The sequence below is a fragment of the Gekko japonicus genome, unplaced genomic scaffold (genome assembly GCF_001447785.1).
Source record: "Gekko japonicus isolate JY-2015 unplaced genomic scaffold, Gekko_japonicus_V1.1 scaffold677, whole genome shotgun sequence".
Classification (NCBI taxonomy): Eukaryota; Metazoa; Chordata; class Lepidosauria; order Squamata; family Gekkonidae; genus Gekko; species Gekko japonicus.
Window position 1 is genome coordinate 725,711 of NW_015159730.1, and position 13,213 is coordinate 738,923.

The window sequence follows — 13,213 nt, forward strand, 5'->3', positions numbered from 1 at the left end:
GCCGCACAATTATGTGTGGAAGAGGCGCATGCGGCTTCCGAGCCACAGTTTGGCCACTCCTGCACCACACCGTTCCTTTTTGTTTTCAGTTTTGTGCAGAAACTCTTCCTACCCGTCGAAATTTATTCAGCACCAAATCAATGCGATTTAAATTGTGGTTCTCAAGCTCGGGGCCCATTCCAAGTTGGGGGGGGGGGTCCGGGCAGAGACTCTGAGATCCACCCCACCTGCAGTCACAGCCACCCACCACTCCGTGCAATTGCATAGCCTTTCCCCAGCAGGGGTGGATTGACCATTAAGCAGACTAAGCACGTGCTTAGGGCACCAGGGCCAAAGGGGGCACCACAAAGTTGGGGAAAGGGTGAAAAGAAGAAAAAAAAACGAATGAAGATTTGTAAAAAAAATATATGGATAAAACTAGTGCACATTGATTATGGTGCACCCTACGGTTATCTTCTATCTTTTGTTGGCGAGGTGCAGTGTCATAGGCTATGTTTACAAGTAAAATGATGGAGCCACATTCAGTTGTCATGACAGTCATTTCAATGACCCTCTCTGCCCCTTTTTAATTTCAGCCCCATGTAAACGTCAAAAATGAAGCGTGTTCCGTTGAATGGTGCGCAAAAGGAGGGGGGCACCAAGATTGGCCAGTGCTTAGGGCACCAGTGAGCCTTAATCCGCCCCGTTCCCCAGTGGCGCGAGGTGGTGCGCGTGCCTGTGAGTGCCATCACCATGGCCACCGAGAGCACTGGCGCCGTGCACCACCCACACAGGCTGCTCTAAGCAGCAACTGCAGCCTGGAGGGAGGGCGATGGTGCGCATGCAAGCCGGAGGGAAGAGAACCACCTACCGAAGGACAGTGGGCCCTGCCCTGAAGTCCTGAACCCTGGCAGTAACCACACTTGAGGGCATGCCGATGTTAGAAGGAGGGACGGCCTGAGTGGTTGAATGGAGAAGCTTGATGGCTAATTTGGGTTTCTGCATCGTCTGTGAAATGGCTGTGAGATATGGCCTGTGGCTGAATGATGCTTTAAATCGATGAGTGCTGAACAAGAAAAAAAAAAGGAATGTTCCGTGTTCACGGAGTCTCGCATTTTATGTTGGGGAGAGGGAAAGGAAAGCGTGGCGTTACTTTGCAAGTCAGGTCCCGCAAAGCGCCGTGAGTTTCAAAGTGGGTCCCATTTTTTGAGAACTGCTGAGTTGATGAGATTAATGAGTAACAACAATATAACTGGTGGTAATATTTCAACTAAGAATACTACATATGTAGTATTTACAAAAATCCAACAGGTAAATCCACAATTTTTATCAATAATCCAACAGAGATGTTTTCAACAATCCAACAGGTTAGTGTGCAATGAACCTAATAGTGATTCTGCATATGCAGTGTTTACAGGAATCCCACAGGTTAGTCCACTATTTTAGCAGGTAAGATTTCAACAATCCAACTGGTAAATCTGCAATCCTGTTAATCCAACGGGTAAGTCTACAAATGGACGACGAAGACTCCAGATAACAGAACTTCGTTCCCAATAGTCTCTCTCAGTAAAGGCTAAATGTAGACAAAATATTTCTTGTACAGCACAACAATCTACAAAAAGGACTAAAAATACACAATGGCCCCAGTCACACAGGCCAGATAACGCAGGGGGGAGGCGTGGCTCTTTGCGCCAGCGCAATTAGACCCACCAGAACGCAATCAGACATGACGGCGGCACACCGCGGTTTCGTCCGTCAGTGCGTGCACATCAAAGAGGACTACTGGGGGGGGGAAGCCACGCGCCGGCACGAAAACACGGAAAGATTCCGTCGGCAGCCCGTGGCAAACCATTTGCTAGTACATTTGTTGAGATACTTTTTAACTGCGCAGCTTCAGCAGCACGCCACGGGTTGGCCACGGGGGCACTACGCTTGCCAGATGTTGCGGTGTGATCGTGCCCTGAAAATCCGCCCAGCATTCATGGCTCTCCCGCGGCAAATTCGGCGTGTGAGTAGGGCCAGTGGTTACCTGATTAAGGAACTCTTTAAGGATTCAGACTCCACCCACACATGGCAGGGTTGCCAGGCTTCCAAGTGGCGGCTGGAGATCTCCCAGAATCACAACTGGTCTCCAGCCGACAGAGATCAATTCTCCGGGAGAAAATGACAGCTTTAGAAGTTGGTTTTTATGGCATCATCTTCCATGGAAGCACCTCCCCTCCCCAAACCCTCCCTTCCCCATGCTCCAGCCCCCCCAAAAAAAATCTCCAGGAATTTCCCAACCCGGAGCTGGCAACCCTACCGTGTGGTTATTTTGCTGGCGAACGGGATTGTTCACAGCCTTGCATTCTAAGTCGATCCAAAGGAGCGAGGTCTTTTCATTTCACTCGGGAATTGGATGCCTGATTCCCTCAAGCAGTTTTGTGGTCGTTACCTCTGTCCCACACAGCTTCCGCTGTTCCTAGCGTTAAAACAAAAATATTTTATTAGAGGGGAAAGTGGAAATTATGTCTTGAATTTGGTGATAAGAAGTTCTAAATCCTGCCTCTGGAAAACTTAAAAAAAAAAGATCCTTTCTTTCTCTCTCTCCCCTTTTCAACGTCTGCGCTTCCTCTGCTTCTTTACCTCACGCTGGCAAAACCTGGCGTCTCGACTGCAACCAGGAAGTAAATTTACCAAAGATTCAACAAAGATTGAGCCATCCAGCCCCTCGGGAGACATTTCTCCTGAACCGCACAGAATGGCATTTCTTGATCTGGGAGGGACTTCACAGGCTAATCACAGGTAAGCTGGGTTTGTCCTATGAATAACCTGAAAGCCAGCAGGGTGCAGTGGTCAATGTGTTGGACTGGGATCAGGAGGGGCCCTGGTTCTGGTCTCCGCTCTGCCATGGAAGGCTGCTGGGTGTCCCAGTTTGAGAGCCAGTTTTGGTGTAGTGGTTGAGTGTGTGGACTCTAATCTGGGAGAACCGGGTTTGATTCCCCACTCCTCCACTTGCACCTGCTGATGTGACCTTGGGTCAGTCACAAGCTCTGGCACAGCTGTTCCTGAAAGAGCCGTTTCTGTCAGAGCTCTCTCAGCCCCACCCACCTCACAGGGTGTCTGTTGTGGGGAGGGTAAGGGAAAGGAGTTTGTAAGCCTCTCTGAGACTCCCTTGGGTAGTGAAGGGCGGGGTATAAATCCAATCTCTTTTCTTCTTCTTCTTCTTCCCTGGGTCTGTCACTCTCTCATATCCTAACATACCTCACAGGGTTGTTGTGAGGGTAAAATGGAGGAGAGGAGACCAATGCAGTAAGCTTCTTTGGGTTCCCAAGGGGGAGAAAAGCAGGGCATGATGGTGGTCACACGCGCAAGATAACATGGGGGGGGGGCGAGGGTATTCCCTCTGGAGGAATTTGACCCACGGTTGCACAATCACACAGTCCTTTGAAGCTCCGGGGGTAGCCGCCACTGCGTGATCAGACGCAACCACGGGGGAGTCGGGGGGTGGGTGGGGGGGTTGCCGTTTGTTCCCAATGCGCTTAAACGGGGAATCGACGAATCACATCTCAGCACTGAGGGCTCCCTATGGAGTGTGCGATGATGCGCATACTGAGAAGGGGGGGAAAAACAATGGCACGGAGTCGGGATGGCCTGATCAGACCAACCCGACGCCATGAGAGCGCGCTGGAGCGATCAGACAGGGGAAAGTCTGTCGGTGGCCCATCGCAACCCGTTTGCTACCGGACTTTCCCTGGTGCCTTTTTACTCTGCTTCTGTGGTGGAGCAAAACGGGTTGTCGACGGGTGCGGGACGCTTCCAAGATGTTCGTGTCTGATTGCACTTTTTAAATCCGCCCGGCATTCATGCCTATGGCGCAGCTAACTGTGCATGTAATCGCGCCCTATAAGTATCTAAATAAATCACTCTGATGTTTGTTTATTTTTTAAAGTATCCATAGGTACACTTTTATTATTTTTCATATTATACACATACATACATACATACATACATACATACATACAACATATAAACAACCACTTACATACATAAGACATACAAAGAGATCAGTATATTTTCTTATTACTTTGATGTTTAGATAGCTCCTTTTGAATGCTGTGCCCGTAGCAGTGTTCCCTGAAACTGTCACTTTCCCCTGAACTTTGACACTAGGACATTGTTTGGATGTAATAATAATAATAATAATAATAATAATACCTTTCGATTTATTGATCGCTCATCCTGCAGAGCTGCTGGCTCTGAGCGATTTAGTTACTCAAGTTTTCACACGGGACTAACAATGATTCATAGGGTAAGGGAGGACAACATATAATTCTTTAAATCGCACACTTCTGCAGCCGACGGGGATTATGTTCAGCTGTAAGCTTCAGGCGTGTTCCGGACAGCATTCGCTTTCGGCTTGGCTGGATGACGTCAGTTCTTCCAGGACTGCTTTGAGTCATAGTGCCGCACTGCCACTGCCTGGCCGGATTGGCCCATCACAGGCTTCTTAATGCCGAAGAGGTCTTTTTTCCAGGCTTCCGAGCTTATGAGCTGGACCTTCCGTTCGCCGGCTAACACCTCCCCCACGGGGGTTTAGTGTGCCCACCCTCTCTAAGGAGTGGTACCCATTTTACCTACTTGCCGAAGCTTTCGAACCGCTGGGTGGACGGCGAGCTGGGGACAAGGCTGGTAGATCACACCAGCGCGGGCTAGAACTGACAGCAGCTCTGTTCAGCTCAGATGTTAACCAGAGGATAAATCTTCTGTGCCACCACTCCCCTCAGGGGAGCAACAAACCACAGTTTGACCCTTAAATTAAGAATCGTGGGAGCAGCCTCACCGCCTCTGTTTGTTTGCTAACCAAAAATATGACGTTTTTCCTTTGTCAGGTCGGAAAAGTCCTCCATCTCAGGAGACTGTGAACCAGGTAAGCCCAAGCAAGTGTTGCTGTCTTGTCAGAAACTGCAAGGATAGGCAAAGAGGACAGTCAGGGTTGCTCATGCTATTGTGCGATTAAATAATGGGCACGTTCACACATGCTAAATAATGCAGTTTCAGTCCACTTCAGCAACCATTTGCAAGTGGATTGTGCCATTCCACCCAGTAAAATCCAGTTGAAAAGCGCATTGAAAGTGGATTGAAAAGGCATTGTTTAGTGTGTAATGACTGAGGTTTGCTCAGAAAGAGGGTTTCTAGTCCTCAAGATCTCTGTTGAGAATGATAGAGAAAGCTGGATCTGAGAAGCACTGACTTTTGAAATATATTCTCTAAGCCAGTTTGGTGTAGTGGTTAAGTGCGCGGGCTCTAACCTGGGAGAACCGGGTTTGATTCCCCACTCCTCCACTTGCAGCTGCTGGATGACCTTGGGCAAGTCATAGTTCTGTCAGAGCTGTTCTCTCAAGGACAGTTCTGGAAAGAGCTCTCTCAGCCCCACCTACCTCACAGGGTGTCTGCTGTGCGGAGGGGAAGGGAAAGGAGTTTGTAAGCCGCTCTGAGACTCCAAGTGAAGGGCGGGGTATAAATTAAAAAAATTATATGTGCATATGTGTGTGTCTGTGTGTGTGCTCACCTGGAAGTCAGGGCAACCTCTGGTGACTGACCCCTACTGGGGGCCTGGAGGATATTCAGAGAGGTAGCTGAATAAAGCCTGCCCCCGCCTCCCGACTGCTGGTATTCCAAAGAGGTCTCCCATCCAAGGACTTGCCAGGGCTGACCCTGCTTAGCTTCTGAGATCTGACGAGATCGGGCTCGCCTGGGTTATCCATGTCAGGCTAACACATATTTTCGGCTGGCATCTTTAGCCCACACAGTCTCTAAGCTGGCTGGCTGGAGACAGGAAGAAGATTCAGCTTGCTGGGTTGTGTGTCAAGGAACTGGGAATGGTCCAGCCTGCACCTGAATAACAAACCGCTCAGGCTTAGGAGCCAGGATCGAATCGCTAACTTTATAGGGACAGATATGATCGCATTGGCTTCTCATACCCAATTTCTGCTGGCCTGGAAGCTGTGCCGCATCTTGCAATGGCAGTGCCATTGAGCTGCCGAGTTCAAGCCCGGAGTTCCTTCGGCTTATGAGCAGGACGAGACCTGATTCTGCTGTATAGTCTTCCATCTGAGAAACCTCCCTGCAGCCAGCGTCTTGCAATGTCACTCTTCCTGGCTATTGCCATGCCTTCCTCTGGGATAGAGGACTTTGATGCTGAGTCCTCAAAGAAAGTGATTTGTTGCCATGCTGAGCGATGCTGGCTTAGTCGGGTCTTTTTAAGGGATTAAGCGGATCCAAGAAGGAGAAGTCTGTTACTGGCTATTATGTATGTTACCGCAGTGGAACCTCCATGTTCAGAGTCAGTGCATCTCAGAATATCAGTTGCTGGGAGCAGAGAGGTCAAGCAAGGGATGTTGCCCTCATGCCCTACCTGTGGCCTTCCTCAGAAGCAGGGCTCTTTTTGTAGCAGAAACTCCTTTGCATATTAGGCGACACACCCCTAATGTAGCCAATCCTCCAAGAGCTTACAGAGCTCTTCTGACAGGGGCTACTGTAAACTCTTGGAGGATTGGCTACATTGGGGGGGGTGTCGCCTAATGTGCAAAGGAGTTCCTGCTACAAAAGGAGCTCCGCCCAGAAGTATCTCGTTGGCTGTTGTAGGATGCAGGAAAGCACAAAATCGTGATGATGTAAGCGCTTCCCTGTTCAGCCTCCCCTCCCGTCCTGCCCTGTTTCTCATTGATGTCCCCTCCCCTTCTTTGTAGGCACCTCAGGAGAGCTGGGAGGGGTAAAGCGCATCAAGATTGAGCCAGATGATGTGGACATCATTCAAATCACCGTTTCAGGTACAGTAAACAAAAAAACATCCAGTGGTGCCAGCGAGATTCAGATAGTGTTTGATAATGTCAATCTAGGAGCAGGTTGTGGCATGTGCGCAGCCTAGGATTGGGTCCATTATTGGCACGGTTACCTGGTAAACACCTTGCCCCAAGCTTCTTGGAAGGAGACATGTATGAGCCAACCATGTATCCCAAATTTATTGATGTCCATTCTACCTCCCCTCTTTCTCCCCAATGGAGACTCAAAGGGGCTTACGTCATTCTCCTTCTCCCTGTTTTATCCTCGCCACAACCCTACCAGACAGGTTATGTTGAGGGTGTGTTATTGGCCCAGGGTCACCAGCAAGCAAGCTTCCATGGTGGAGTGGAGATTCGAACCTGAGTCTCCTAGAGTCTAGTGTGACACTCTTAGGCTACGCACAAGGGTGTGTGTGTGTCACAATATGATAGGGTAACCACAATTGTGCCAAAATGACACTGAATAATGATTATTGTAATAAAATGTATTGTCTTTCTTTAAGGTAATCACAACACACAATACTTATTTTCAATACACAATACAAGCAGTGCTATTCAGCAGGGGTCATTTCGCAGAAAAAGAGGTGCAGGAGCTCATTAGAAGAACTCATTAGCATAACTTATTTACATATGCCACACCCCCTGACATCACCGGACGTGTGTCAGACGGCAACACCCACCGCTCAGGCTCCACTGGACTGTTTTGGTTTGCTAGCTATTTGGAGGGGGGGGGGAACGTGCAGATCTGTCCTCGCAGAGGAGGGAGAGCTTGTACCTGAATAAAACTTGGTCTTAAAGGTGCCCCTGGACTGTTTTGGACCAGGGGGGCGGGGGGGGGGCTCTGCAACTTACCTGGCTGTTTCTTGCTCTGACTGAGAGCTTCTGGGAGCAGGGGGTGGGGCTTGTTGCATGTGCCCACCCCCTGGGCTCTTTACTGACAGAGCTCCGCCCCTGTGCGCTCCTGCAGGAAATTACCCCTGCTATTCAGTAAGAGAATCACTCTATGATTATCATATCACATCAAAGAATCTATTTAAACAGGTAACCGAGAACTACATGCAAATCAAGGTATCACAACTCATTTGTGTAGCGATCAAGATCCAGAAATCAGTCCAAGAGATCACGGTCTTTAACCTTGGTGTATGCAGACCAGTGAAGATGAGAGGAAGACTCCGAATTATTCTCTACTTCATTTCTTGTAAACGTCTTCAAATCATGTAGATCAGTGTAGTTACAATAGGCGGCCTCACCGCAAATAGTATCATTCTTATGGTGTGCCTTTCTGCAGTTGTTACAATGACTTACGGTGCTCAGCCAACTATTACAATTCAAGGATTAGTTCCATAGGAAGTGAGAGATTGCCCTATTAATATAGTCATATTAATATATGAAGATGTCCTATATGGAATCAGTTTGCTCATCCGCCTAGTTTGGTACATTCTACTATGACCTGCAAAGGCTTTCTGGGTTTCAAGCAGAAAAGGTCTTTTTCAGACACCTTCTAACCTGAGATCCTTTACCTGAAGTCGACCTTTTGTATGCAGACAGGAGCTCTGCCACTGAGCTGAGATCTCATGCACGCTACAGAGCCCTTAGCTTACAGAGCCCTTAGAAGCTTTGGCATCCCAATTAGATTGCACCCGTCATCCACTTTCTGAATTTTCTGCTGCTTTGCTGCCATCTTTCCCAAACTGGAGACTTTTCTGCACCAGAGGACTTCTAGTGTTCTGGCCCCACTGCTGGACCTCCTGATGGCACCTGGTATTTTTGGCCACTGTGTGACAGAGTGTTGGACGGGATTGGCCATTGGCCTGATCCAACATTGGCTTCTCTTATGTTCTTATTTCTCCATCTTGCACCATGGAAGCTGGACATGCGTCCAGCAACCAACAACATCTAATTAGTTAGAGTAGGTAATCTATGTCTATCTCTTACCTTCCTGCTGTTTTAATGCATAAAAACAGCAAAAAACCACAGGGGAGGGTTGGGGTGCTGAATCTCCACGGTTGCTTCCATATGGAGCTTTTGCTCTGGTTTGGAATCAAAACTGGAGTGTTTCAGGATTGGGTTTTGTGGGGGTTTCGGCATCCCAATTATGTTTGCACCCCAGTCATCCACTTTCTGAGTTTTCTGCTGCTTTGCTGCCATCTTTCCCAAACTGGACTGGAGACTTTTCTGCACCAGGCGTTTTGTTCCAGTTCAGCTTCTTAATGGCATTGTTCCCTACCAGCAGCCTTACACGTAGTATTGTTTGCCTCATTTGCTTTCCGGTTTTGTTTTACTTTTAGCCTTCCCTGTATTTTTCAGACCACGTTAGTGGTGGTCTGAAAAAAAACTGCGGGAAAACTGCTGGTGGGGAGGAAGCCTGGGATAATACTGTGTGTAGGGGGGGGAACCTGATGCAGTTAAGAAGCTAAACTGGAACAGAAACTGGGAGTAGAAAACCCCCCCAGTTTGATACAGTCTTTCTGGAAAGATCACATTCAAAATTGCCTTTACATGCTGTGTTGTTGAGAAGGTTTGGATTTTGTCAGATCCAGGCCACATAGGCACCATTTTCTTTGCTTCCTCTCCCTGTGTCCTCCATTTCCCCCTGTTTAACTGGAAGACTTTTTTCAGGGTTCCCCCCCCCCATTGGCAGTTACTAGGTCAGTACAACACAATAACACCATAACCAGCTGTTACAGTAATGTCATAGTAATTTGTTGCTACAAGCTATGATGTCCTCTGAATTCATAGCTTTTACTAACAAAACACATCCATCTCTTTTTATTGTAGAGGTATAAGGGGAAAGGTGTCACCTTTATTTCTCCACAACAAAAAGAGTTAGAGACTGACTTTTTAAAAAAAATGATAGCTGGGAATTCAGAGGAACCCTTAAATCTCTGCAAAAAAAGGATGTTTTATTGCTCCCATATAAAACTGTAATTTCATCTGTAATAGAAGAAATGGAAGTACTAGAATCTTGGACTGAAGCAATTATATAATATAAATGCAGGGATAACTTCTGTGGAGATGCTCTGTTGCCACTGCAGATGCCTCTGCATTCTCAGTGGCAGCAAGAGCTACAGTGGAGAATTGTTGCCACACAGAAGAAGCCTGTGACTTCTAGCACTTCCGCTAATCACCCAGAGGTTATCATCATTGGATTCTCTCTTCTTAACAGACCGATCGCCTGGTTCTGACGAATTACATGATGCAGCGGCCAACCACGTGACCTCGGAAGATCCCAGCTACATGCGCGAAAGGCTGTCAGGTGATTGCCAATGAGGAGGTTCAGCAGGCTGAGCCTTGGAAAGCTGGCGCTCAGAGGGACCCCACTGCCAATGTTTCCTCTAAGCTGAGTTAGTGTGAGCTAGCTCACTTTTTTTTTTAGCCTCTGGCTCACACATGTTTGCCTTAGGAAGGATGGCGCCAGAGCAAACTAATTGATGCAGTATCCAAATCGCCCGCTCACAACTTTAATGCCAGTAACTCACAAAGCAGAATTTTTGTCCACAAGACTCCACGGCTTAGAGGGAGCATTGCCCACTGCATGTGTTCTATAGTTGTACTGTACTGTTTGTGCATACAACTGGGAATATGCAGTTGTTAACCAGGATTTGAGGCATCACTCACACACAATTTATAATCCACTTTCCAAAACCATTTGAAGGTTTTTCCCCCCTCCAGCTTTTAAGGAGCCTTGTTGGAGAAACTGTGAAGTGTACACTGTTGAATGACTGTCTTCATGGATACGAACAAAGTTGGAGTCCAGTGGCACCTTTCAAGACCAACAAAGCTTTATTCATGGTATGAGCTTTTCTGTGCAGGTACACTTCCTCAGTTTTGTGTGCACATGAAAGCTTATACTGTGAATAAAACTTTGTTGGCCTTAAAACATGCCCTAGGACTCAAACCTTGTTCTGCTACTTCAGGCCAACATGGCTACCCCACCTGAATCTATACAGGGCTCTTTTTGTAGCAGGAACTCCTTTGCATATTAGGCCACACACCCCTAATGTAGCCAATCCTCCAAAAGCTTACAGTAGCCCCTGTAAGAAGAGCTCTGTAAGCTCTTGGGGGATTGGCTACATTAGGGGTGTGTCGCCTGATATGCAAAGGAGTTCCTGCTACCGTAACCATTTGCTTTCTGTTTAGATACTGCATGTTTTGATGCATGTATGCCAGGGCCAGCATCAATGTGAGGTAGGGCAGCTGCCAGAGCCCAGAGCTTTTGGCAGGGCACACTGACGTTGACCCTCACTCACCCACTCCGTTGCTGGTGTTCCATCTCTTGTGCTCCCAGATACATCCACTGCCCAGTACCACAAGGGGAAAAGCACCAGGCAGCTCTGGCCATAGGCAGTAGAAGGGCTCATGAGTAGACAAGGAAGGACACACAGGTTAGTGGGTGGGACGGAAGTGGGCTGGTGGGTGGAAGGGAAGAAAGGTACGAGCGAGGGGCGTGGTGGTGGGCAGAACAGGAGAGGGGGTCCCTGGGAACACTTTGCCCGGGCCCCCCAGAACCTGATATATTTCAAGAACTTGGGGGGTATAGTGGGCATGTTGCCCTGCGGCCCCACGAGTCTGTTGTAACTCTGCATGCAAGAAGATCTGAGAGAGAGAAAGGGTTAAGAAAGGCTGAGCAGTAAATCAGCATGCAACATATTGCTCTTTGGCATCTGTTTTTGCATCTGTTAAAATGTTTTCATTATGTTAAATGGTAACCATATAAACCAGGGGTGGCCAAACTTGCTTAATGTAAGAGCCACATAGAATAAACGTCAGATTTCGCGAGCCTCAAGACATGAACAAATATGACAGGTTTTTACTGGGAAGTATGCAGATTTGCTTTTTATTAACATTAAACGAGACTGCCAAAAATAATAACAAAAGCGGTAGAAGCAGGTATTGATAGTGATATTTATTTGTCCAATGATATTTGTTTGCTAATGATATTTACCTTCCCCAGCTGCCCTGCCGGGAGCCGCAGCATATGTGTGAAAGAGCCGCATGCGGCTCCTGAGCCACAGTTTGGCCACCCCTGATATAAACTAAGGTTGTTATTCCTGATTCTGATAAATATCTTCATTATGTTGTATGCTTCAAAGCACAGTATGGTGGGCACAACTACAAAATGGCTGCCCCAGGAGGCAGAACCACACATACAGAGGAAGCCGAAATGTAGGGAAGAAGAGAGGCAATTAAAAAGAAATACACTGGGAAAGAGGACTGAGAAACAATTAAATTATTGGTTGTTTTATTGGATTTTATTGGATTTTATGTATGGGCTTATGCCCTTGTAAGCCGCCCTGAGCCCGTTCACGGGGAGGGCGGGGTAAAAAATACCAAATAAATAAAATAAAATAAATAAAAACCCTGCAGTGGCAGCTGCAACTGAAACAATCTTGTTTTAATCCGCTCAGCCAATTGTGTCTCCAGTGGCCAATCAGAAGCCCTGATGGCCCAGAGCCCTGCAGGGCCTACCCACTTTCTAAAAACACTTGGTTGGGCGCAATGGTGCCCATGGGCACCACATTGAGGACCCCTGACCTAGACAATTAGTATATCAGCATAATAATGCCTGTATCAGGATCCAATGTATAATGCAGTGTGCAAGCTTTCATATTACACAGAACCCTTTCTCTGCCATGGCAGTCAAAATATTCTTCCCAGCTAAACTTCTGTCTTTGCTCTGTGCTTTCAGATAAAGGGCCCAGTGGTGATTTGCAACATGATGAGAAATCAATGGAAGGCAAAGGTGCGTCGATCATAAAATTAGTCTAGCGTCCGAAAGGTTTGCTTTAGAGACTGAAACTGTGCACCGTTTTATCTCTGTAAGTCTTGCAAAGTGGGGGTTGCAGGGACTGTTTGGGTTTTTACTTTTGGGGGGAAAGTACACCAGTTTGGTGTGGTGGTTAAGTGAGCCGACTCTAATCTGGGAGAGCTGGGTTTGATTCCCCACTCCTCCACTCGCAGCTGCTGGATGACCTTGGGTAAGCCATAGTTCTGTCAGAGGTGTCCTTGAAAAAGAGCAGTTTCATTCAGAGCTCTCTCAGCTCCCCCTATCTCATAGGGTGTGTGTTGTGGGGAGGGGAAGGGAAAGGAGTTTGTAAGCCACTCTGAGACTCTGAGTGAAGGGTGGGGTATAAATCCAATCTCCTCTTCCTCCTCCAAGTGGAATTGAGTGGCAGCTGCTTCCTCACATACTGATTTCCTTTCAGTAAGGCCTTCAACCTTACTCAAAGGAACTGTAGAGAGGAGGACAACAACTCTCAATGGCTATTAGCCATGATGGCTAAATGGAACCTCCATCTTGAAAAGCAGCATACCTGGAGAAACCACATAGGAGCTCCACACCCACACCTCATGATTGCAGGTCTGTTGGAGGCTTCTAACTGACCAATGTGGGACATGGGATGCTGGAG

At 47.6% G+C, this 13,213-nt stretch overlaps 1 protein-coding gene across 1 annotated transcript in view; it reads left to right on the forward strand.

Moving 5' to 3' along the window:
* Positions 1-13,213, forward strand: part of GTF2IRD1 (GTF2I repeat domain containing 1) — a 189,378-nt gene that overhangs the window by 136,073 nt on the left and 40,092 nt on the right. Inside the window, exons 11-15 of the mRNA XM_015427957.1 lie at positions 2,643-2,763; positions 4,851-4,888; positions 6,711-6,791; positions 9,970-10,059; positions 12,493-12,546. Coding sequence (XP_015283443.1) covers positions 2,643-2,763; positions 4,851-4,888; positions 6,711-6,791; positions 9,970-10,059; positions 12,493-12,546 — 384 coding nt within the window. The remainder of the gene's footprint in view (positions 1-2,642; positions 2,764-4,850; positions 4,889-6,710; positions 6,792-9,969; positions 10,060-12,492; positions 12,547-13,213) is intronic.